Source organism: Panicum virgatum, chromosome 4K (genome assembly GCF_016808335.1).
Source record: "Panicum virgatum strain AP13 chromosome 4K, P.virgatum_v5, whole genome shotgun sequence".
Classification (NCBI taxonomy): Eukaryota; Viridiplantae; Streptophyta; class Magnoliopsida; order Poales; family Poaceae; genus Panicum; species Panicum virgatum.
In genome coordinates, this window is record NC_053139.1 from 8,881,218 (window position 1) to 8,904,805 (window position 23,588).

The following is a 23,588-nucleotide window of genomic DNA, read 5'->3' on the forward strand; positions in this document are numbered from 1 at the left end:
GCCTATGTGCTTTTACGGTTCGTTGTGCAAGCTTATGGAGTCTCATGTTTTGGGCAACGATTATGGCATGAGGTTCTTCATGTGCGACAACTACGAGTACCATCCGCCTTGGAGATACGGCAACAACAGACCAAAGGTAGTACGCCATACTATCTTGTTACAGCATTTATGGGTTTTGCTAAGTTACTTCTAACTTGTCTGCACCCTAGTCCTCCCCGCCTCTTTGTGATTTCATGCAGTGGTTGGACACGGAGCAGTCACCCGAAGCAAAGGACTACGTTGAGTGGCAAGCAAGGTGTGCTGCGGACAGGTGGCAGCGAATGAAGCACGAGGAACAAATGGAAGAGAAGCGCAGGAAGGATCAGGAAGAGATCCGAAAGAGAATTGAAGCAGTCGAGCGTGAGGCGGAGGAGCGTGAGGGTAAGGAGCATGACGCTGATAGAGAAAGAAAGCACGAGAGGGCCCGCCGTGCAAAGGAAGCGGGGCCCGAGGCCATTAGGAAGGGGAAGTATCCCAGGTGCACTCAGTAACGAAGCACCATGTAATCCCGGCATTTCAATTCCCCTAAGGCATGTTACGTCCTGTTTACACATGCCATTGCAATTTGTTGTTCTAGATTACCGTTCAGTCAAAGTGCCTACGCGATGTACCGTAGTAGTAGCTACGCATTGGCCCGCTGCGAGGTTTTTATGACCTAACCAGCATTTGTACTTTGTAATCAAAGCCGGAAATTAATGATGAAGTGAACTTTAATTTTTGCATGCTGCTAATCAAAACAGTACTTTAATTTGTACTGTTGACGTGAAGCATCACTACGAATCCTGAATGAAAGACTCTAGCGTGCTTCAACACAACAAAGTTCTAGCCGACGTGACTTCATGACTGACCGCCACTACATGAAAAGTCGCTATTTCAAATATTGTTTTGATATGATTACATCCTGAGTCCTTCTTCGGTGTACTAATCTCGTGACTCTGTCGCTGTTTCGAAGGCCGATGCAGGCTGTCCGGTGTCTATAAAAGGCTAGGATGTGGTTGTCGAGAGTGGAGATAGTTTAGCTTCGAACATATTTTCAGTAAGCACAAACAAACCGTTATGAGCTCCTCATCGAGGGCAGCTTTGCGTCGGGAATTTAAGACGCATTTAGGAGGCCCTCCTAACGATCAAACTAGATGTGTTACAGATTGCAAGGTATGGCCGAAAGGTGTATAGCCACCCTATTGCTATTGCCAGATGCGTTGTGTTTCCAACATATCTCATGAGTACGAGACTTTTGGCCAGAGGTATTGGTCTTGTAAGAATATTGAGGAAGTTCAAAAAGCGGTTGCAATATCACATGTACATAGATTTTTTAAATATGTTTGTCTAGTTAATTTCAATTATTCTAACAATTTTGTTTCATTTCTTATTTATGAAAGGACGGTTTTCATGGGACGAATACTCATTTTTGTCATTTCCATGAGTGGATTGACACCTCCATCAGTCCTCGTGATCAGCAATATGTGGCGTGGTTGAAGAAGGTGGATGATGATGTACGTAAGTCCGGCATTGAGAAACCAGAACGAGCGGGACGTGGAAACGGTACTGGCCGTGAATGATGGATGTCGTAGTGGACCGTTTCATTCGGATCGGTCCTGCTGTCTGAATAAGTTATGTTCCTTCCCGACCAATATATTCCGTGTTTGTTTCAGAGGCCTCTTCTGGGTCCCTATGTAATATTTTTTTCTGCGTGCTTTCTATGTGTACTCGTTGTAGTTCCAGAGGTTGTTCTCGTTTGTAATAATATTGTGCATCATTCGGCTCCCTACCTGCAGAATCTGTCACCAGAACCAACAATGTTTATGCAAAATTTTGGGTTACACCAGCGGACCGTCCACCCCCTATGACCGGACTGCACGCTATTCAAACTTTCGGCTCACTCCAAAATTACCTATTCAATCGGATCGGTTAGTGGGACAATGCAGCGGCAGTAAGAGGATTAGGCCGGTGCCGGACTATGTCTAGACCAGTACAGTGGGATGTGCATTATTGCGATACTAGGACGTGCATTATTGTGGCACTGGGACCAGTCAGCACAAGCAGTGAAACAACAATGCACTGGAACATGCATTATTGCGGCACCCGAAGCCTTCGCGGAGTATAGCTTTTTCAGATGCATGCGACCCGTCCATGTCGAAGCTCATACCTTTGTAGGCATGCTGGGCATATTAGACAAATGCATTGAATTGAGGATAGTCACTGCCTGTTGTCTTTTCAGAGGATAACCTTTTCAGACCGACAAGACTACATGACACCACAACACGCAGCTTTACCACTACATAATTAAACTCTCACAACACATGGGGTGGCATGTGAAGACCTCTACCGAATAAAGGCTAACAAAGTTCTGGACTAAACCTAACATGCCTTAGGTAATTAAAATGAACAACAAACGCATGGATGCAGCATGTGAATAAGATACAATACTCCTAGTAGTTATCCCACACAGCAAATTGTGTTGACTCTTCTCCACAGTATCCTCACATTGCAGGTGGCGGTGGCGGCGGTGGCATGTTCTTCTTGTGACAGGGGCAAGTGCAATATGGATCGGTGCATGGTGCTTCCTGTGAATCGGCACTGTTGCCGTTGTCATCCTCTACCTCATTAGGGTAAAAGCTGCTCACTTCCCTTTCAAGATCGAAGATACGGTTCTGCAAGTAGTAGATGTACTCCTGATGCGGATGAATAGGAGAAGGATCGACCCACCTAGTGAACCCGTAATTTTCTGGAGCATCGGAAGACTACATCAAATATCTCTCGTAAGTTGGGCAAAATAAGAGAAAGATATTTAACAAATGCATAGTAGTAACAATTACCTATGCTCGTGGGCATTTGAAGAAACGTCAACCTCCATCTACCCCCTCGGCGCACATCTGCACTAAGCAGTCCTCCCCATGCTTGCATTTAGGCCAATCTTCCTTTCGGCTATCATATCCTCTAAGAGGAGAGTCTTTATTGAAATCACTCTTGCTCTCAACTGGAAACTCATACACCGCTTCAGAAAATAAATCAGGACCAAGAGAGCCCTCCCAAACAATGGGAGGACCCTTCCTTCCCCCCTTTCCTTTACCAACGCCACAAGCCTTTCCACTCGACGAACCTCCAGACATTGGTACCCCTACAAATTTCTTATTTTCCAGTTAGTAGCAACGCATCCACCACTGTGTATATATAGGTGGAAGCAGGTTAAGTACTCGTGGAGTTAAGGCGTGAATGCACCTAAAAAGTCTACGACTGTATCACTGAGAAGCCTATTACAAAGGACACTGAGAAGCCTATTACAAAGGACACTGAGAAGCCTATTACAAAGGACACTGAAAAGCCTATGTCAAAAGACACTAAAAAGCATATTTCAAATCAGACTGAAAAGTCTATTTTAATAAACACTGAAAAGGCTAGATTCTTATGTCGTTCCTTTTGTACACGCAACATGTGGCGCAATCTTATGTTCAACTTTGTTACTGTCATTGAAAATTGAAGTTATATGTTATGTAATATCTTGTGCATCATTTATTAGTTTATTATGTTACGCTTTATTTAGTATTTTATTTTGTTGTGGTACGATATTTTTTATTTAATATTAATATGCTTAATATTATTACTTATGTTATGAATTCTTTTCTAATAAATTCTATTATGTAGCTATTGTACTATTATTACTTAATATTATTATGCTTAATATTATTACTTATGCGACGCGGCAGGAGGAAAGGGGGCAAGCGCGGACGCATCTAGTGGAGGTTCATGTGTTTCGGTCGGCCTCATTGAATCGTGCATTGGATTCGACTATGAAGTGAAGTGACATAAAATGACGTTGACAGGACGCTAATTGATTGCCTTGTCTGTCCTGCGCTGTTTGAAACGACACGAAAATAGTCTTTTCATCTCGTGACCATTTAGTAGAGGCAGTGCTGGCTGCTAAGACTGTGGTCATGCTTTGGAACAATGCAACTGTTATAGGAAACTTTTATCATTTGCGATAGCGAACGGTGATCGCTCTATCTGGCGTCCGAGCGCAGCAGTGTGGAGCAGTGAGTGGTCATGTTCGTGCTTAAAGTGCGAGGGCAGCAGTGTGGAGCGCACTGGTATTTTTCACCCAGTCCTTGCTTACAACTTATCTATAAAAGTTTTGCACATAACTTTTTTCAAACAACTACTCTGAAAATATTTTTTCAGCAAATTTTTGTAATACACATGACTTTTATGTATAACTTTCAACTTCTCACGAGATATTTTTTAGCATAACTTTTTACGATATGCAACATTTAAGTATATTTTTTATAAAAAAACTTATTAGAGAATTTATAGCATAACTTTCATGATAATATTATCAGAAAAACTTCTCGCATAATTTTGAAGCATAAGTTCACTATCTAATTTTCCATAAAAAATTTTAGTATAATTTCAATGAAATATTTATCAAACAAAAACTTCTTAGAAGACAACATAACAGAATGTAAAAATATTAGATAAAGGAACTTAGTTTAATACTTAAAGGAATACTTTAGAAAGGAAAAGAAAAAATATAACTAATACATGTGCATGAGTTTCTCACGAACAGCTAGCCTCTGTCGCAGAGACGGACATGAGTACGACTGTACGACACTCGCGCAGAGCAGATAGCAGCATATTGCGAAACGGCAGTTATGCCTTTCGACAGTTCAAACGGCAACAGCAGGCTGTAGCCCCGCAGTTACAGTACGGCTATAGCCGACTGTAGTTCGGCGGTACCACCTTCAGCCAGATCAATTGGCGGAAGGTAGCTACCGCCAGATGATCCAGTGGTAACACAGATGGGCCGTGGGCCGGCACACTTACCCCCGGTTCATCCGGCGGTAACTAGCTTCCGCCAAATGAATTGGCGGCAGAATGACATATTTATAAAAAAAAATTGAAGCATATATTTTTGACAAATCGAAAAAAAATAAAAAAATAAAAAAACCGCAGAAATGGAATTTATTCAAACAAACATACGACGGGGCCGAACTGGTGGTGGTCTTGTTTTTCTCTGACCTGAAGAAATTAGTTATATCAAAGGTGAATGTTGGGCTGGTGGGCGTTGGGCCGTTGGCGCGGGCGAAGGAATGTGATGAACAAGGCCCGTAACGTAGCTCCCGCACACTGCTGAGTGCTGAAGGTTCATTTTTTAACTCGATGCCCCAAATTCCAGAGAGAGAAAGAGACGGGGTATGGGCCAGGCATGGCTTATCGGCCGCATGGCCGCGCCGGGCCGTCTCACCTGATCTGAGAAGGGAGATGTGGACGGACGGTGGACCAAAGCAAATGGAGCGGCCGCCGCCACCGCAAAGTCAACCTCGCTGCAGGCGCCTGCACGTACCAACGCCCACCAGCCGCCCGACCACTCCGCACCAAAAACCCAGCGCACTCTAGCCGCTCGACCGGCCGGCGTTGGGTTGGTTTGGTTTCCTCCTGTCGCTCTTCATTTTTTTTCTATATTTTTAACTAAATATAAAAATAGTTTAACTCAGACAATTTAATTTGCAGGACTGACAGCCAGCGGATGGTCCCACATAATTAATTAAAGCTTGTAGGTCAATGACCAATCTCAGACACGATGCGGAGCAAAGGGCAGGGATCCATCAAAAGTTGGCCCATGAACATCAGGGAAGTCCCAATGCAGACTCCATTTCACTTATAGAGTCTAAGTCTTAAAAATTCTATCGCAAGAAACTATATTTTCTAATGCAAGTATGTTACTTTGATTTATATGGCTCACTTGTCTCTCTTATATTTATTTTTGATTTGCGTGAAGACTTGGAGTCTAAATAAGATTTGGAGTCTTGATTTCTCTCCCTCTCTCTTCCATAAATATACTGCCACATTATTAAAACATAATAAATAGGATGCTTATACTCCATGGTAGAGTCTGGGTTGAGACTGCCCTCAAAGCATAGGCAAGGCAAGTAGTAACTTTGCTATACAGTAGTGACTGAGGTTACGACGAGGGGGGATCCATACATGCATGCATCTGGTAATTTCCGTCCGGCAATAGCATCAATGTGACATTAGTGGCATGGCATTAATTACCTATATACGATCGCTCTCCAAGCCCTTGCAAGGCAGCTAGTTATCTGTTAATTACGTGCTGTAGTAGTATCGGGCGCTGCCTACTCGATGCTGCAGCCCATGCTAATGCTATTGTTCGTGGGCGTGTGGCTCAGCCGACATGCATAGTACTCGAGTTCAATCCAGCGCGTATTCCATGCGGCCACGTACGTACGTAGCTCTTGTGATGGAGATGCATGCATCAACTCCAAACAAAAATTGTGATGGAGATGCATGCACGCATGATGATACAGATAGTAGATAGGAAGTGCCATTAACTTGGGAACGAACATCTATCCACATAATCAGCTGCTGGCCTGGCGTGTCCTTGACGTCGATCGTCGGCTAGTTAAACGGGTTGTTAACACTAACGTAGCATCATGGGTCCCTAATTAATAAACAGCTAAACTTTCATTTTGGTAGTGCCTTGTATTGGCAAGTAGTCTTTGAAGGAATGTTGAATCATCACAGCAGCAGGCAATGAAGTTCATCAGTGCGGCTTAGCTTGCTTGCAGCCCACCCCGCTCTGCTGGTTGTGGCTGGTAGCTGGTGCTGATTTGCTGTGAGAGAAAAGTACTGCTAGCTGACTAGTGATTGGCGTTGATTTAGTGTGGAAGAAAAATACTGTTGCTAGCAACTAGCACAACAGAGTGATAGTTCTGACTCTGACCCAAAAATTTTCCACCCAAGGAACAAGCTACCTCTATCTAGTTACTCAAAAACAACGTAATTTTAGCAAGAGAGAGTCCCCAGACCAAAAAAAATGCACAGCAACATTGTACCATAGAATGCAAATTCGTCCCACAAATGACTGAATGAGCACGAACACGGTCCAAGATGAGCTCAAACTAGGATGAGGCCAGGAAGATTGGACAGGTTACGATTTTAGAAAAAGAAAAGGAAAAATGAATCGAGTCCAATGGAGTTTGGATGGGCGAGAATTGAAGTTTGGAGGGTCATATGTCGGTTTGATTCGAAAATAGAAAAGAAACAGGGATTTTCGAGCTGGGCTTGATTTCTTGGGCTGGCAGATCGAACTAGGCCTTTTACTTTTCTTTTCGCTGCGTGGGGGGAAGTAAGGTGGGCTGTGGCAAGTTTGCCGAGTCATTATAATTTGCATTATAAATAATAGCACATTTCAATCCTTCAAAAAGAATAGCATATTTCAAGATCGATTTGCACATATTATTTCAATGTTTTGTTTTTATCATAAATAGTTCAATATTTTAGTTAGAATAAATTATTCACTTGGGAGTGCATGACAGCCAGTCATATGCATTCAAATAAATTATGTACTGGGATGTACTCCCTCCGTCCCATGAAAAATGCAATCCTGAGTTTGAAAAAAAATTCCACAAATAGTGCAATTATAAAGATTAGATCTCAATTACCTGTCTAATTAAGTGGTTAGATTTGAATTGCATGCCAAAACTAGCTATATGTGGCAAACAAATTAGGGTACGAGTGTCTTTTCACGTCACCACTAATTTGTCTGAAAAAAAACTTAGAATTGTACTCTTGATAGGACGAAGAAGTAGGTGACTGAAGGGAATTGGGAGTATCCTTTAATTACACTTGTCCCTAAAAGTACTAGACGGTGCCTCCATATCTGTCTGAATCTCTATGTATCCCATACTGGGTCGTTCATGGCCACTACCCCGGTCGGCAACCGGATCGGAAACAGATCCTCGCTTTTAAGAAGCAACAGGGTGGAGGATCCAATCCAACCCAGTGATTTTTAGTACGCCGTTGTTGCTGATGCTAATTTTTGGCATAGGCATTGATGGATTCCTGGTTCGAACTCTTATATTCCAAAACAACCCACTCAAAGGGGGGAATTATAGTTTCCGCTAGATTCGTATGCCTAGAAAAAGACTACTTCATCAATCGCGAAAGGTCGAGTTAGATTTTTCAACGTCCAAAAAAATAATAATTTCATGATCCCTTATTTGAAATTTATAGCATTTATGAAAAGAAAATTAGTTCATCATCAACTAATTGGCTTGTTCTAAAAGTCGCATATTAAAAAACATAGTGGTAAATTTGCGGTGTGTAGGGACCGTTTGCTGAAACTTATCCGAAAATGATTTTAATGAAGTTGAAATTGGTAAAGTTAAAAGAAATAATTTCATCCGATTTCTATATCATTTTAGAATGTAATTACAACACAATCTCATGTTGCAGTACCTCGATTTGTGTAGAACAAGTGAAAGCCGAATCCCTAAATTTAAAAGTTTGACTTCGGACAACCATAATATTCTTCTATTTACCATCAAAGGAAGTACTATTGGAAACGCTTCTACGGTTACAGAAATTTCCAACCCTCAAACTTTGTCTAGACGCTGACAGACATTCCCACCATGTTAGGCTGTCCGCAGTGGGTACTGCAACCCACACGGAACGCCATACTGCAGTGCTCTTTTCCATGAAAAATCCCCGCAGCGGGGGACGGTAAGCCGTCCGGTACTGTCCCGGACGAGCCGCGGTCCGGCATTCCCAGGGGGCAAGCGAGTCGTCCACTACCGCTTCCCGAGTACGGCAGCCGCAACCACCCCTGCCCTCCCGCCCATGCTCGGAGCTGTTGCTGCCGCCGAGGCCCGCGCCTGCCAAGGGCTGCCGGAGTTGGAGATGCCGGTCGCTGGCCAACCTCGGCCGTTGCTGCCGCTGCTCCGCCGCGCGCTCGCCTCGGTCCTGCGCCAGCCGCCCGCCGAAGAACGTTGCGTGCCACCAGCTGAGCTCGAGCTCGCACAGATCGAGGCCGTCCTCGAGCTTGCCGTGCGGCGGCCCGCTCCACCATGTCGCCGCCAGCCCAACCAGGAGGCGCCGCCACCGCCGGCCCGTGGAGGAGGAGGAGGGAGAAGAGGAGAGGGAGGAGGGGCGCCGCCGCCGGTCCGCGCTCGGGGACGACCCGTCGCCGGCGTCGAGAAGGAGGAACCGGCACAGGGGCGGGAGGGCGGCTGGGGAGTGGGCAGGTCGTGGCAAGAGAGGGAAGGAAGGGAGTTCGGCGGCGCCGAGCCGTCGCGGAGCTCGCCGTTGCCGAAGATTCGCTGCCTCGCGCCGCCGCCCCTGGCTCCTCCTTCCTCTGCTGCAGGGCCGGCGGCCGGGACCGCGAGCTCCCGGGGGCGGGGTCGCCGCCGCGAGGCCCGCCGCCAGCTTCCCGTCCGCCATGGCCTTGCGGAGGGAGAGCAGGGGCGGGGCGCCGCCAGCTCCTTCATCCCGCCATGGCCACTGCCGGAGGAAGGGGGGCGCTGCTCGCCGGCCCGCGGGCTGCGGCGGTGCGGCTCGGCGAGGGAGGAGGGGGCGGTGCGGTGCGCCGGGAGATGGGGAAGACAGAGAAAGAGGGAGGGAGGAAGGAGAGAGTGACCGGTGAGAGAGGGAGGCAAAAAAAAATTCTGACACGTGGGTCGAGCTATTGGTAGTTGGGATAGAGTAGAGATATAGGGGATGAATGGGTGCGGAGAAATTGATAGGGAGGCCGGTGCACTGATCATTACTTGTCCTCTTCTGCGGTAACCGCAATGCGTCTCTCTCTCAGCCTCTATTCCCATTGATGAGGTGCAACGAAAATTTCCACCGAGGTACTGTACTGGAAAACATGAGCTGTCTCAAACCAAACAAGGTTAAACCAAACGGAAGATGGGGGAATTTCTAACAATTCGCATGTACTATGGCCTTGGGGTCGGAATTATGGGAGTCCATCAGTGCGGCTTTAATTAGCGGAATCATTTCATCAGTTTTATCGGTGAACCATGCCGCGCGCTAGCCTGGTCTGGTCGAGTAAAGGCCCCCCTGCCCCACCACGATAATTCCCCCTTGCTCGGAGAGGTCTTATATCTCGATCCCACCCTCCACCGGGCTTTAAATCCTCCCACTCCCTCCCGCCCCCTTCCAAGATCAGATCACACTCGCTTACGCTTAGCCGCCGCCGAGCTCAGCTCACTCTCACAGTCTCACTAACTCGCACACAGTGAGTGCCAGCCAGCCAGCCAGCAGCATGGGCTCGCCGGCGGCGCGCCAGCTGAGGCAGCTGAAGCCGCTGTACCAGCACGCGGTGAACCACTTCGTGGCCGTGCTCGCGGCGCCGCTGGCCGTGGCGGCCGCCGTCGGCGCGGCGCGCGCCGGGCCCGGGGAGCTGCTCGTCCGGCTGCAGGCGCTCCGGGCGGCGCACGTGCTCCTCGCCGCGTGCGTCCCCGCCGCGGCGGCGGCGCTGTATCTCCTGCTGCGGCCGCGGGCGGTGTACCTGGTCGACTACGCCTGCTTCCGCACGCGGCCCAACTGCCGCGTCCCCTTCGCCACCTTCCTGGAGCACGCCAAGCTGGTGACCTTCGTGGAGGGCGCCTCCATCGACGAGCGCAGCGTCCGGTTCATGACCCGGCTGCTGGAGCGCTCGGGGCTCGGGGAGGAGACCTGCCTGCCCCCGGCCCACCACTACATCCCGCCGTACCGGAACATGGAGGCGTCGCGCGCGGAGGTGGAGCTGGTCATCTTCTCCGCCATCGACGACCTGCTCGCCAAGACGGGGCTCAGCCCTGGCGCCATCGACATCCTCGTCGTCAACTGCAGCCTCTTCGCGCCCGTGCCGTCCTTCACCGACATGATCATCCGCCGGTACGGGATGCGGGAGGACATCCGGAACGTGCACCTGTCCGGGATGGGGTGCAGCGCGGGGCTCATCTCCGTGGGGCTGGCGCGCAACCTCCTGCAGGTGGCGCCCCGGGGCGCGCACGCGCTCGTCGTGTCCACGGAGACCATCACGCCCAACTACTACGTGGGCAAGGAGCGCGCCATGCTCCTGCCCAACTGCCTCTTCCGCATGGGCGGCGCCGCCGCGCTGCTGTCGACGTCGCGCGCCCGGGCGCGGTTCCGCCTCGCCCGCGTGGTGCGCACGCTGACGGGCGCCGGCGACAGCGCGTACCGGTGCGTGTTCCAGGAGGAGGACGGCGAGGGCCACCGCGGGATCAACCTGTCCAAGGACCTGATGGCCATCGCCGGGGACGCGCTCAAGGCCAACATCACCGCCATCGGCCCGCTGGTGCTGCCGGCGTCGGAGCAGCTGCTGTTCGCGCTCTCCTTCATCGCGCGCCGCGTGCTCAGCGACCGCCGCGTCAAGCCGTACCTGCCCGACTTCCGCACGGCGTTCGAGCACTTCTGCATCCACGCGGGCGGCCGCGCCGTCATCGACGAGCTGCAGCGCAGCCTGGGGCTGTCGGACCAGGACGTCGAGGCGTCGCGGATGGCGCTGCACCGGTTCGGCAACACGTCCAGCAGCTCGGTCTGGTACGAGCTCGCCTACATCGAGGCCAAGGGCCGGATGAGGAAGGGCGACCGCGTGTGGATGATCGGCTTCGGGTCCGGGTTCAAGTGCAACAGCGCGGCGTGGGAGTGCATCGCGCCGGCGCGCACCGCCGAGGGGCCCTGGGAGGACAGCATCTGCCGCTACCCCGTCGACATCCCGGAGGTGCTCAAGCACTAGCATGTTGTTGGTGCCGGCGACGAGGAAAGAGGCCGGCCGGGTCTCCGACGTCACAGCGTGTTGGTGGTGCCGGCGGGCGGCCACGGCCAGGCCGGCCGGGCGCGTTGAATGCCGAGCCTGTCGCGTCCATGTGTGCGCTCCTCGCCGGCGGGGGCAGGTGGTTGCGCGCGGGTACGCCGGGGTTAAACCCCCGGCCGTTTACACACGTAGCACGGCACTCGTGGTCCTCTAGATCATATCGATCCTGTACCCTTCCTTCCTTTCAACTTCTTTTCGCTTTCGCTTTCTCTTCTTTTTTTTACCCCATTTGTTTATTTGGGTCACCACCACTAATAATTTTACGTTGTCTGTATTCAAAAACAAGTCAAGAAATGTACTGCGAGAGATGGATCCGTCACATTACTAGTACTATTACAGTACTACTACAGCATTTGTACCTGAATAGTATAATAATACAGTAATTCAGGAGTGTTCATTTATGAAGTGAAGTCACTGCCGCTGCCATAGCTGGATGGGCTGCGATCGTGACATGACTTGTGAGGCCAGGCTTCGCCTCGCTCCCCTGCCTTGAATCCTTTCCTCGCCGCGCGCTGCGGCTCCTGCTCCAGCGAGACCGGCCGAGACCTGCCGCCGCTGGCAGCTAGCGCGCAGCGCGCTCTCCTCTCCTGCCGCGCCGAGCCGAGGCCGCCGGCGGCCACTGGCCGGACCGGAAGCGGGGCGGGCAGCAGATGGTGCGCCGCGCACCCGGACCTAAATGTGACGACGCCGGGGGGGCATGGGGAGGCGCGCGCGGAGGGGTTAGGCCGGCCGGGCCGGGGCCGGGGCCGGGGTCGCCATGAATGCCCGCGGAATCTCGCCGGTCGCCGGCCGGCCTACGCTGCTGCTGCTATTATTGAGCCGGGGTGTCGAACCAAGAACGCGTTCCGGCCGGCGTGCACGCGCATGTGCCATAACACCCCATCGGAGGACCTGAATCTGCGCGCTCCCATTGCATTGCATGCGCGATCGGGGGGTTCAATTCCGTCGCGTCGCAGCGATGGGCCGGCCGGCAGCATGCATGTCGTCGTCCCCGGCGTAGTAGGGCGTACTGCTCCGTTCTCAACTGCGGTAGGTTATTCGTCGGCTGTGCTGCGCGCCTGTGCCGCCACCTCGCCACCGCCAGCGGCCACTGTTGGCGCCTTCAATTCTATTGACTGAGGACACCGGCTGACAGGTTGTGGCTGTTACCACGATTCACACTCTGTTGTTCACTTGTTTGAAGCTGGTGGTTGGAGTGGTGTGAGAGAAAAATACTATTGACTGGCTATTGGCTGGAAGCTAGTGCTAAAGCGGTATGAGAGGAAAACACTGTTGGACTGGAGACTGCTGGAGCTGACAGAAGAAAACAAGTTGCCTAGGTAACAGTAGAAACTGCTAGCAAAATGCATGTTTGTGACAAGCAGGACATGCTTCTTCTACAACTACAAGCCAACAAGTGGACATGCATGCTCCTCTCCTCTGCCAAAAAGATCACGGCTGTGTTTAGTTCTCTCCAACTCCTCTAAATTTTCCAAACTTTCCATCACATCAAAACATTAAATATAATAAATGACTCATGCATGGATTACTAAATATAGGTAAATAAGAAAATTAATTGTATAGTTTTGATATACGTTGCGAGATAAATCTTTTAAGCCTAGTTAGCCTATAGTAGAATATTATTTATCACATATAAATGAAAAGTGCTACAGTGATTTTCACAAACACTTTTCGCGTACTTTTTACAACTAAACACAGCCCACCATTTTTTTCTTCTGTTCAGTTAGTCCGGTCCAGGGCGCGGTTACGGCTATTAGCTGCCCTCGAATCATCCATAAACGAACACGACATGCAAACCAGTTCTAGAACGGGCAGAACGAGAGCTACTGCTGCTGCATCTGGTCTGGCAGCGTTCGCTTCGGCGAGTAACATGGGTCGGTCCACACGCGTAAATGTATTCCCCGTCGCGCCGTACCGGAGATCCAGAGCGCCGGTGTCCAGACCAGCAGCCAGGGAGGGAGAGTGGGCACTGGCCAGGCCCCTTCCCCGGGCCCGCGTGCGCAGCTTTAACCGGCCTAGCAGGCAGCTGCAGGGCGTGATAAGCTGGGCGTGGGCTCTCGCCGAGACGGCAAGTACCGCGACGAACGTGTTGGTACGGTGGCAGTAACATGGGCGCGTCGACGCGCCGACGACCAGGCCGCGGCATGACAGCCGGCAGCGCTCGGCGAGCACGGCGGCGCGCGGGCGCCGGAACGCGGGGCGCGCGCACGGGCTCCGCGGACGGGAAGGCAGGGACACTTGGGCAGCACGGACGACGCGGCGGCCGGCCCTGCCCGTGCGAGCGCGGCCGCCAGACGCACGGCGCCCCGGCCCTCTCGCTCGCGTAACCGCGCGCGCGCGTCCCGCCGACGGGCCCGGCCACCGGAGGCAAGCAATGCGCGGCGCCGTACGTTGCCCGGCACGGCGCAGGTGACGCCACTCTGCTTCAATTTGCCGTGCGAGGCGCGCTGGTCGGGATCGCTGCGCTGCGCTGAGGCGCCTTGACTCCGCCGCGGACGCCGGCGGAAAGTTGGTTGCCCGTTCGAGGACGTCTTGTGCAGTTGAGCCCTGTGTTTGCGCAGGCCGCGTCGGATGGTGCGGCGCCGCGGTGCGCCCTGCAGCGGCGGCAGGGCGGAGCGGAGCGGCCGGCGGCGCGATGGGCTTAACAGGCTCATCGATTTTTTCTAAAAAAATATTTGATTAATCGTGACATTGACTCCGAGATAGTTGCAAAAACTGTCTCAATTAATACATTTTGTCCGTCTTAATTAAAAATTTTGTAGTAGTGTATAATACAGTAATACTAGGAATCAGACGTCCAATGGATCAGATGCCCTTCCCACCGTTCCATTCCAGATCGCGCCTCCACCTTCCATGCCCCTCCATTCTTCTCTAACCATACCGGCGGCGAGCGGCGACACACGAGGCCAGCGGCAAAGATCCTGCTGGTGGCGGGGTCCAAGAGCGACGGCGGCGAGCCTGCGCGGCGGCCGCGAGCTTCGCGAGGAGGGGCCGCCATTTTTCTCCCTCACGCGACAGCGCGGGTCAGATTCGTGGCGGCACGGCCAGATCCACGGCGTTGTGGCCGGATCTGCGGCAACAGCGTGCAGTGGCGGCGGGGGCAGAGTGCAGCGGCACTGGGGCGGAGCCCACGGTGGCGGCAAACAACGGGGGTCGAGCCTGCAGTGGCGGCCGGCAGCAACGGCGCCCGTTGGCCGGCCAGTAACGGCGATGGGCTTGGCGGGCCCGTAATGGGCTCAGGCTTAGATTCTTTATTATTATTATTATTTTATTTAATTAATAGAGGCGGGCACCAAACCGCCTCAGAAATTACTTCATTTACTGTGACCTTCGTTTCTAGGCATTTCTATTGCCCGCCTCTCAAAAGATTATTGCAGCAGTGGCTGCAGGTTTACTGATTCGGGCCTCAAAACCGGGAGGAGGCAAATTTGCTGGTTTGGCCCTCAAAATTGGAGCGTGTCCGGTGTGGCCGGACGGCAGTTGTGAAGGGTACGTGGCGTTATCGTGAAGCTAGCTTCGATGCGAAGCGCAGTGGTGAATGCGGCGTGCCTGTCCGGGACTAAAAAGTTGAACAGTTTTACCTCTGAGAGGTATTTGGGTTGTGTGCATCATGTAAGAGTGTTTTGGTCTTTTGGCTAGGCGTTTATATATGTGTGGAGGGGCTGTCGGAGCAGCTCACCTCTTTTGTTTTTTTTTATTTGAGGTCCTCTCTTTTGTCTTAAGAGTTAGGGTACGAGAGAGATATTTGGCTGTTTGTTTGAGCTTTTTGTCATCTATAGTTTGATTAGGCTAGGAGTGGCTTGTAATCGGAACTCATGAATCAATTAGAAGATTAAATTAGTTTCTGTTCTTTGCATCCAGAGCGTTTTTTGATGTGATTTTCGGGTGGATTTTTGTGTGATTTGTTTATTAAGGAGATTTACTCGATTTTTTCACAAATGTTTTTTTAATCTATTAATCTTTGACGTTGCGAATCTATAGTTTGAATTTGGCTCGAAGCCATCAGGTTTTGGAGAAGTATTTTAGGATTCGAGTCTCGGTTTACCGGTTTTGGTTTGTTTTTTCCGTTCCTTGCTTTCTTGTCTATATACAGGATCGATTGCGCACGCGCACCGGTGCGTGCGAGGACGCCAGCGGCGGCCGGCCGGCGCGAGCTGCGGCGGCGGCGGCAGTGCTCGCTCGGCATCTGGTTCGAGCCGAGCAGGAGGGCGAGACGCGAGGGGCGAGCGCTCGCTCGCTCGCTCGTTTGCTAGGCCAGGCAGGGCGGCGGCCCACAGAAGCGCGGCCCATTCACGCGCAGCCCAGGCGGGTGCTGCGGCCCAGCTCGTGAGCTCACACGCACGCCACGCGCAGGAGCGGTCCAGGCGGCAGCTCAATGGGAGCAGAGCACATGCACGCACAGCCCAAGACCATTTGCAGGTGAGCTGATGGCTATTTTCTTCTCAGTTTCAAGACAGCATATCGTCACTTGTTGCATGCCGATTTAATTGGAGAAAATTATTATTATAGGATTTCAAATAAGTGGATTTGCTAAAATAGGACTTCTAACGTTCTCTTTGCTAAAATGACTCTCGAAACATTTGCACTTCGAAATACATGACTTTATAGTCATTTTAATTCATTTGATAATCCTAAATACATGTATTTTTCCATAATACCCGTATTGCCCCTCATTCTTTTTACCGATCGATTCGCCTGGCCCGACCTTTCGTATGCCGCCGATCCCTCCCAGCCCGCGACTCCTCTCGCGCTAGAGGAAGGAACGCCCGCCGCCGATGGCTCCCTGGAAGTGGAACCCCCGCCGCCGATCCGTCCCCGGCGGCCAGGCCTGCGGCCGGCCAGGCCACGCAGCATGCGCCGGCCAACGGGCATGCAGCACGCGCCCAGGCAAGGCGGCCATGCAGCATGCGCGCCGCACGCCTAGGCCAGGCGGCCATGCAGCATGCGCCGGCAGCCATACATTGTTTAATCAAGTCTGTTTAGACTAGATAATTAAATTTATTTTGCATGTTTACTTGTGGTTCCATTAATTGTTAGTCTTTGCATGCTTTAGCTTGATTAGATATTGTGCTTGATAATTTTGGCTAGTCTTTGAATGCTTATTTAAGAGGACTCTTTCACAGTGATTAGTTCTAATCTTTTTGGCGAGACTCTTGATCGGCTTTTTGTCAAGTATTGCGTCTGCTTGATTTCGTGCCTTGCTAATCTATGTTTGAATATTCACAAGCTTGGTTGAGGGAAGCTCTGGTCCTCCGTCCCGGTCCATCAAGGATCCCTGCTTTGCCTAGAATTACCACCTGCAATTTGTTGTGGGACGCCACCTTCGGATTACTACCGAAGGCTGACCGAAGACACGCGAAGGTCGAGGGCCCATCTACCCGCGATCGGGGCTCCTCGGGAAGATGGTGTAGGTCTTCGACCGACGAGCGAAGACCTCCGCGTTGAAGACGGACCAACCTCCGCGCCAAAGACGGACCGAAGAGAGGCGAAATGTGGGGGTTCGGACAGTGCGAGGAAGCAAGGGCGATGCACGACGGCGGCACCGAAGACTAGCCGAACGCATCGCCACGGGCTTCTACTGAAGGAAGGCGTAGAGGAAGAGAAGATGTTGAGCCGTAAAGGGAGCACGAATGTGAAATTACCATGTGCCCCTAGGAATATTCTTAGGAAATAGCCATTGGAGAAGGGTAAACTGTAACTAGCCAGAGGTAGGTGAACCGTCCCTATGTATACCGGTGTAACTTTAGTTGATGGGACAATAAATGCGGAGTAAATGAAACCCCGCCTTCGATCAGATGGCACTTGATTGTCTCTGTGTTCACCCGCTTCTCCTGAAAGCGCTCTCCAAAGCTGTTGTGGTGTCTAACCGTCCCCAATGCACTCTCCACCAATACAATTAAAAGGAGAAATATGTGTAGCCAAGCCACCTAGAATTACCACTCTTTGGCTGTTATGACCTGAGTTCATCCGACTGGCGCCACGGTAGCTAATACCAAGCAACTAGGCGTTTGTTGCAAACCTGACGGTAACAGTTACCAATACAGCTCGAGGAAAGAGCGTGAGCCTTTCCAGCCCAGAAAGCTGATTCAATTGCCCGATTCCTTTTCAATAAAAGAAAAAAACCAGCGCATATGAAACAAAGTCCTTTGCTTCAGTCATTCCAGGTAAATCACTTCTTCATCTTACCTCCACTTACCAGTGCATGATTCACTGAACCACAAAATAGGAAGTGTTGCCGCTGGTGCTCATCCAAACAGAATTTTCTTCCTCCTTTTTTGAGCTTGCAGCAGCAGCAGTCCATAGCACGCATTATGCTCCCCCCTTCGGTGACTTCTCATATGCAATGACTTCACATGCAACTCACTTAGGCCAATCTTAGTGGAAGTGCCATAAGAGTGTCATGAATATTAAATTTACTAACATGTACAAATAGTATGAGAAAAAGGAAGAGAGGAGTGTCATGAAATGTGAGAGGAGGGTCATCAAAATGACACTCCACTGGCACAATTCTTAAGATTTTAGTCTAGATAACTGTGTCGGTAACACTCCCACTGAGACTGGTCTTACTCGGGATTCACCAGCTGCTAGGTCGAATTCAAATCCGGCGTTTTTTGAGAGCGTCAAGGCCCTTTACCAGCGTGCCCTGCTGCCTTTTATGAAGAATTGGAGACCTTTCAGCTTTCACTGATGCTTTTAATCTTCTATAGACTATGGTCACATTGCCCCTACTTACCGAGGAATGTTGAGTACTCTATCCTACTTGTGATGAGTGAATTGTCAACCGTGCGGTGTGATCGTGCGCTTGGTCTTTGGTTGCAGGTACACGGGCGTCGAGTGTCGACGGAGAGCTGCCGTGGAGGTGCTGTGGGCGATGGACCGTGCGGTGGACGGCGGTGAAGGGGAGCCGGGACCGGAGCTCAGGCCGGGCGGCAGCTATGGCGTTCCACTCCTGGATCGAGGGCGCAAGCGGCGACAGAAGGCGGGTTTCTTGGTTTGCGCCACAAAACCAAGGAGGCGGACGGCGGTTGAAGACGCCAAGTCGTGGAGACACGGGCGTCGGTTTCGGAACTGACGGAGGCGACGGGCATCGACGACGTCTAGGGCCTCGCTGCGGGCGAGGAGGTGACGGGCGTCGGGCTGCGTCTAGGGCCGTCAGAAGGCCGAGGCATGAACGACGTTTAGGGCCACGGCGTGGAGGCAGGAATCTTCCCACGTGTGGAGTTTTGACGGTTTTTCTCAAAACCGGCCACCTACCCGGATTTCGCGGACCCCCCAAAACCATGAACCGGATCTTCATCGACATGGCGGCATCGCGGAGAAGGCTTCGAGTCGAAGAAAGAAACTCCGTCGTCGGATGAGATCGTGTACATATTTCCAGTTTTGCCCATACGGGCGTTTTAGTGTCTAGGTTGAGTCGAGGGTATTTTGGACCCCTGCGTGGGCACCTTAAATACCCCTCGCCCTCTCCTCTCTCCCCCTCGCGCCAGCCACAGACAGACAGCACGCCACCTCTCCTTTCCTGGCGCCCTCCTTCTCTATTCTCCTCTCTTTTCTTCCTCCCTCTCCTCTCTAGGGATCAGAGGCATGGAGTTTTGAGTATTTGTACTGAGATTGATCGGGAAAGGAGGCCCAATCCTCCTTGTGCCCTCCGGGATTTTGAATTCAATTCAATCTCGTACGTTTTGTGCTTTGTTTTGGATGAATTCGATTTTCCTTCGACGAATCTTGTGCACGAGATGTCGAGAGGTTTTCTATGATCGAGTGACTCTTTGTAGCGATTCTAATATATTTAACCTAGTTCTAATCCTCCTGGAATCATGAGCTCACTCGAATCGAAGTTCTTGGCGTTCTAAAGAAAACCCCCGTTTTTGCTCGGAATTCTTCGATTCCTCCCAAACCATGGAGTGATTCGTCGATTCCTTCCGTAGACATGTTCACAAGTCCTTTGTGATCATGCCTGCAAAATTTGAGCTCCTTTGGACTTGATTTGACCCTCCAATCATCAAAGATTCCAAAGGTCGCAGGCTGAAAAGCGTTTCTGGACTTTGTTCTTCCTAGCACCGGATGAACCGACGCTTTGAAGTTGTACGCGTCAGATTAACCGGTGAGTAGTATTTTCAACTGTTAGGGTTTTGCAATTTAGTCCATTGCACCGGCGTATAGGTTTTCATAGCGTCGGTTTAGCTGGTGCTCTGTGAGTGCATTTTGCAGTCCCTCTGGACAACTACACCGGTGATTGGATTTGATTTTGCCAGATCATCCGGTGTGTGCTAACACCGGTTGAACCGACGCAGTGTCAAACCCCACGTCGGATCAACCGGTGCTCGCTTCTCTCTGTTGCCGGCTCTGGTCATCGGTTAAACCGACGCTGTTCAAATCTGTGCGTCGGATCAACTGGTGAGTTATACCGTGCTGGTTCTTGTGCTGTTTTTCGGTGTTTGCTTCCGCGTTGAATCTTGTTTGTTCCTAGGGCTTTCTTGTGTTGGTGTAGCTCCACCATAGCTACTCCACACTGTGCCTAGGACTCTAGGGTTGCGCGTGTACTTCGGGACTAAACCGATCTTTCCGATTGCGATAAATTTTAATCGGCTCCCATTCACCCCTGGTCACATTTTCGGTCCCTCACTTACCTAATGTTTTGACCCCACTATATTCGTTTGGACTCGATTAAACAATACGATCTCGTCACAAAAAAGCATCATAAGAGTGCTGTCTTTTGCTAATTGCTCTGTTTTTGTCCATAAAGGATCCCCCAAATCTTCTGAAAATGATCGCGCCGGCGCGTGCTCATCCCTGAAGATAACTACCAAATGGAATGCTACTATGCAAGGGATGGTGCGACGAATAGAAAAAAAACAGCGATCGCATCCGTGCGTGTTTGTTATTCATTGACGAAATCTGTTCTAAGATTTTGACTGCTCCGATCATGTGTTCACACAGCTCCTTTTGTATGACTTGCTTGTTAGCTGACGGAACCATGAAACGAGCAGATGGAAGAGGAGGAAGAAATAAGTTTGTCAGGTTTCCTGATGGGTCAAACTGCACAGCGTTCCGGGAAGAAAAACGACGCTGCATGCCATCCGAGACTTCTCCATCGGTGAAAGTGAGACCGAGACGTGGCTCGCGAGATGCCAAAACAGTTGCATTGGATTGTCAATGCGTGATATGCCTACATACTATATAGCATGGAGATGGTCTGAAAACTGACCGAAACACCCATAATGATAAGGAGTTCAGGGTTTGGTTTGGCATGGAAATTGTTCGCCTTTTCCAGCTCTCTCTGCTCGTACCAGCTAGTCTTATTAGGTCCTGGATTTCAACAATTGGTATTGCAGTTCTGAAAATTGTCTCCAGAGATACTGACGCGTAAGTTGGTGAAGTCAAAGAATTGCCGAAGGAACTGAAACCGCGCAAGTGCAAAGGATTTACTTTAGTTTTTCCACCCCCAACGTTAATAGCGCCTAGTGCTCCAGTTTGAAACGTGTGCAAATTGTAAAGACTGCGAGCCTATGACTACGCGAAGGCGAACCACAAACTGCACCCCACAACACTGCCACTTTCAGCAATCAGCACTGCCTTTAGTTAGTCTGCGATTTTGGGGCCCAAAAGGCTCTCTCGCACCAGACCAGTCACCTATCCTTCCATCTCTCTTTCAACTTCCCAATCGCTTCCGGCTCTCGCACCCACTGCAATCAGGAAGACTCGGCTTGCGGATTGGCGCCGCCGGCCATGTTTAGTTTCAAAAATTTTCAAGATTCCTCGTCACATTAAATTTTTAGACACATCCATAGAACATTAAATATAGTTAAAGAAAATAACCAATTACACAGTTTAGATATAAATGATGAGATGAATCTTTTAAGCCTAATTAATCCATAATTAGACACTAATTATTAAATACCAACGAAAATACTATAATAGCGGAATCCAAAAAATTTCACCAACTAGACTCAACTCAATCATAGGTCGCCGTCGCCATCATTCGTAGCCCAGCAGTTTCTCCCGTCTCCCTGCACCAACTTCTGATCCGGCAATGACGCGACCGTGATGCCATCGCCATGGATGCAACATGGGAGTAGCTAGGAAGCAGCAGCGTGGTCTCTGCTGCGCTCGTGCAGTCCGGCATCGTGCTCGTTGAGTTGGAAGTTGGAACTGATCTCCGGCGACCGCCCGCCCGTCCGGTCAGTCACACGGTTGCTGCCAGACTTTGGCAGCACGAGCTGCTTTGATTTTAGTTCCAGGTCGTGTCAGTTTCTGGTCCGCTTCGCTCCTCTCCTCTCCTTGTTGAACTTGGTGCAAACCGACGAGGAACTTTTACCAATGTTCATCAATTTTTTTTTCGCGCGTCCTATCACCGGCCGGTTCGTTTTGTGCAAGTGTCAAGTGTGTCCAGGAAAAGGTCAGACGACGCATGGCACCACGCGGACCCTTCCTGTATTTTCTACAGACGCGATGGCACCACACGGACCCTGCCACTGCGCCGGACAAAGGAAGCCCCAGAAAATGTTTGGAAGGGCAGCAGCCATTATTTTGATATTGTTCAAGCTCGAAAGGGAACAAGAGGGCGGCAGATCTTCCATGTCTAGCGATGGCAACGGGTATATACCCGTCGGGTAGTGGCCACCCATATCCGTACCCGTTAGGATTAAATTTTACCCGTCGGGTTACCCGTACCCGCATATGGGTAAGAAAATGATTCCATACCCATACCCGCCGGGTAATTTTTACCCGTCGGGTAACCCACACCCGAAATCATACCCGAGTATTACATGTAAATATTAGACATTCACATAAAAAATAAATCATTACAAGCTTCATTTCAACAAGTTAATGGCTCATATGAGTTAACATGAGTTAGAGAGGGTTCAACAATATATATACTAGGAGAGTTTAATTGGATTTGAGCTAAATTCATAGGTCATATGTGCTAAAATGAGTTAGATACTTAGGCTCATTTGTTTTTCCTGCGGGTATTTCTTACCCACGGGTAGGCGGGTATGGGTAGTATAAACCCGCACCTGTACCCGCCATACCCGATGGGTATAGGATTTTGTCCAATAATATACCCACGGGTAGAAAAATCATTCCATACCCGCCTTCTTATCGGGTAAAACCCGTCGGGTACTCGGGTTTCGGGTACCCATTGCCATCCCTATCCATGTCCCGTTGTGCAGACAGCAGACAGGGTAGGAGGGAGAGCTTACCAGTGGCTGCTGGTCCCTCGCTCAACGACCCGTGTGAGTTGGGAAGTGTTCAAGAGGCCGCGAGAGGCTAGTTAAGCCGTTTAAACTCCCCGGTTGGTGAAGCATCTACCGCTGAGCCTGTCACTGCCCCAGCCTATTGATGCCGAGGGACCGAAACCGGCGACCAGAGGGGGGTGAATGGGAGCCGATCAAAATTTCTTTCGAAATCGATCCGTCGGCCAATATCCCAGAAATCACCCCAAGCCATCAACCTAAGGCATGAGAGAATAGCTATGGACTAGCTATCTCACAGCAACACACCCTAAGAAACTTCGCGGAAGTAAAACGGGAAAAAACTACCCAAAACGCAGCACTGCTAAGTCAGACCGGTCTGACCACTAGCACAGACCGGTCAGACCGGTTGGGCTGGAAATTGAATTTCCAGACCGATCAGACCGGTTACTCAGACCGGTCAGACCGGTCGCTCCCAGACAGCCCGCAATCAAAACTTCAAATGACAAATCTCGAGCAAATGAAGTCCAAATCCAACAAAACTTGGAGGATACCTTCACAACTGTTCCGTGAACATATCCCCAAGAGATCTTTCCCAAAAGATTAACAGATCATGAGAAATCAAGGGAAGATCAAAGAGGATTGGGGTTTTCTCAAGAACTCAAAATCTCTAATTCGTGAGAACTCGCGATTCCAGGGGGTTTGGTACTAGGCTAGATGCATACGAATCGTCACAA

The 23,588-nt window shown here is 50.6% G+C and overlaps 1 protein-coding gene across 1 annotated transcript; it reads left to right on the forward strand.

Annotated features, from left to right (window-relative positions):
* The first annotated feature begins 9,951 nt into the window (after positions 1-9,951).
* Positions 9,952-12,053, forward strand: LOC120704668 (3-ketoacyl-CoA synthase 6-like). Its single transcript, XM_039989143.1, has one exon. It carries the CDS (start codon positions 10,100-10,102, stop codon positions 11,576-11,578), a length of 1,479 nt encoding a protein of 492 aa, XP_039845077.1. The 5' UTR covers positions 9,952-10,099; the 3' UTR covers positions 11,579-12,053.
* The last annotated feature ends 11,535 nt before the right edge of the window (positions 12,054-23,588 follow it).

Excerpts from the sequence above, each read along its gene's own strand:
- LOC120704668 (XM_039989143.1), top strand. The coding sequence starts at position 10,100 with ATGGGCTCGCCGGCGGCGCGCCAGCTGAGGCAGCTGAAGCCGCTGTAC.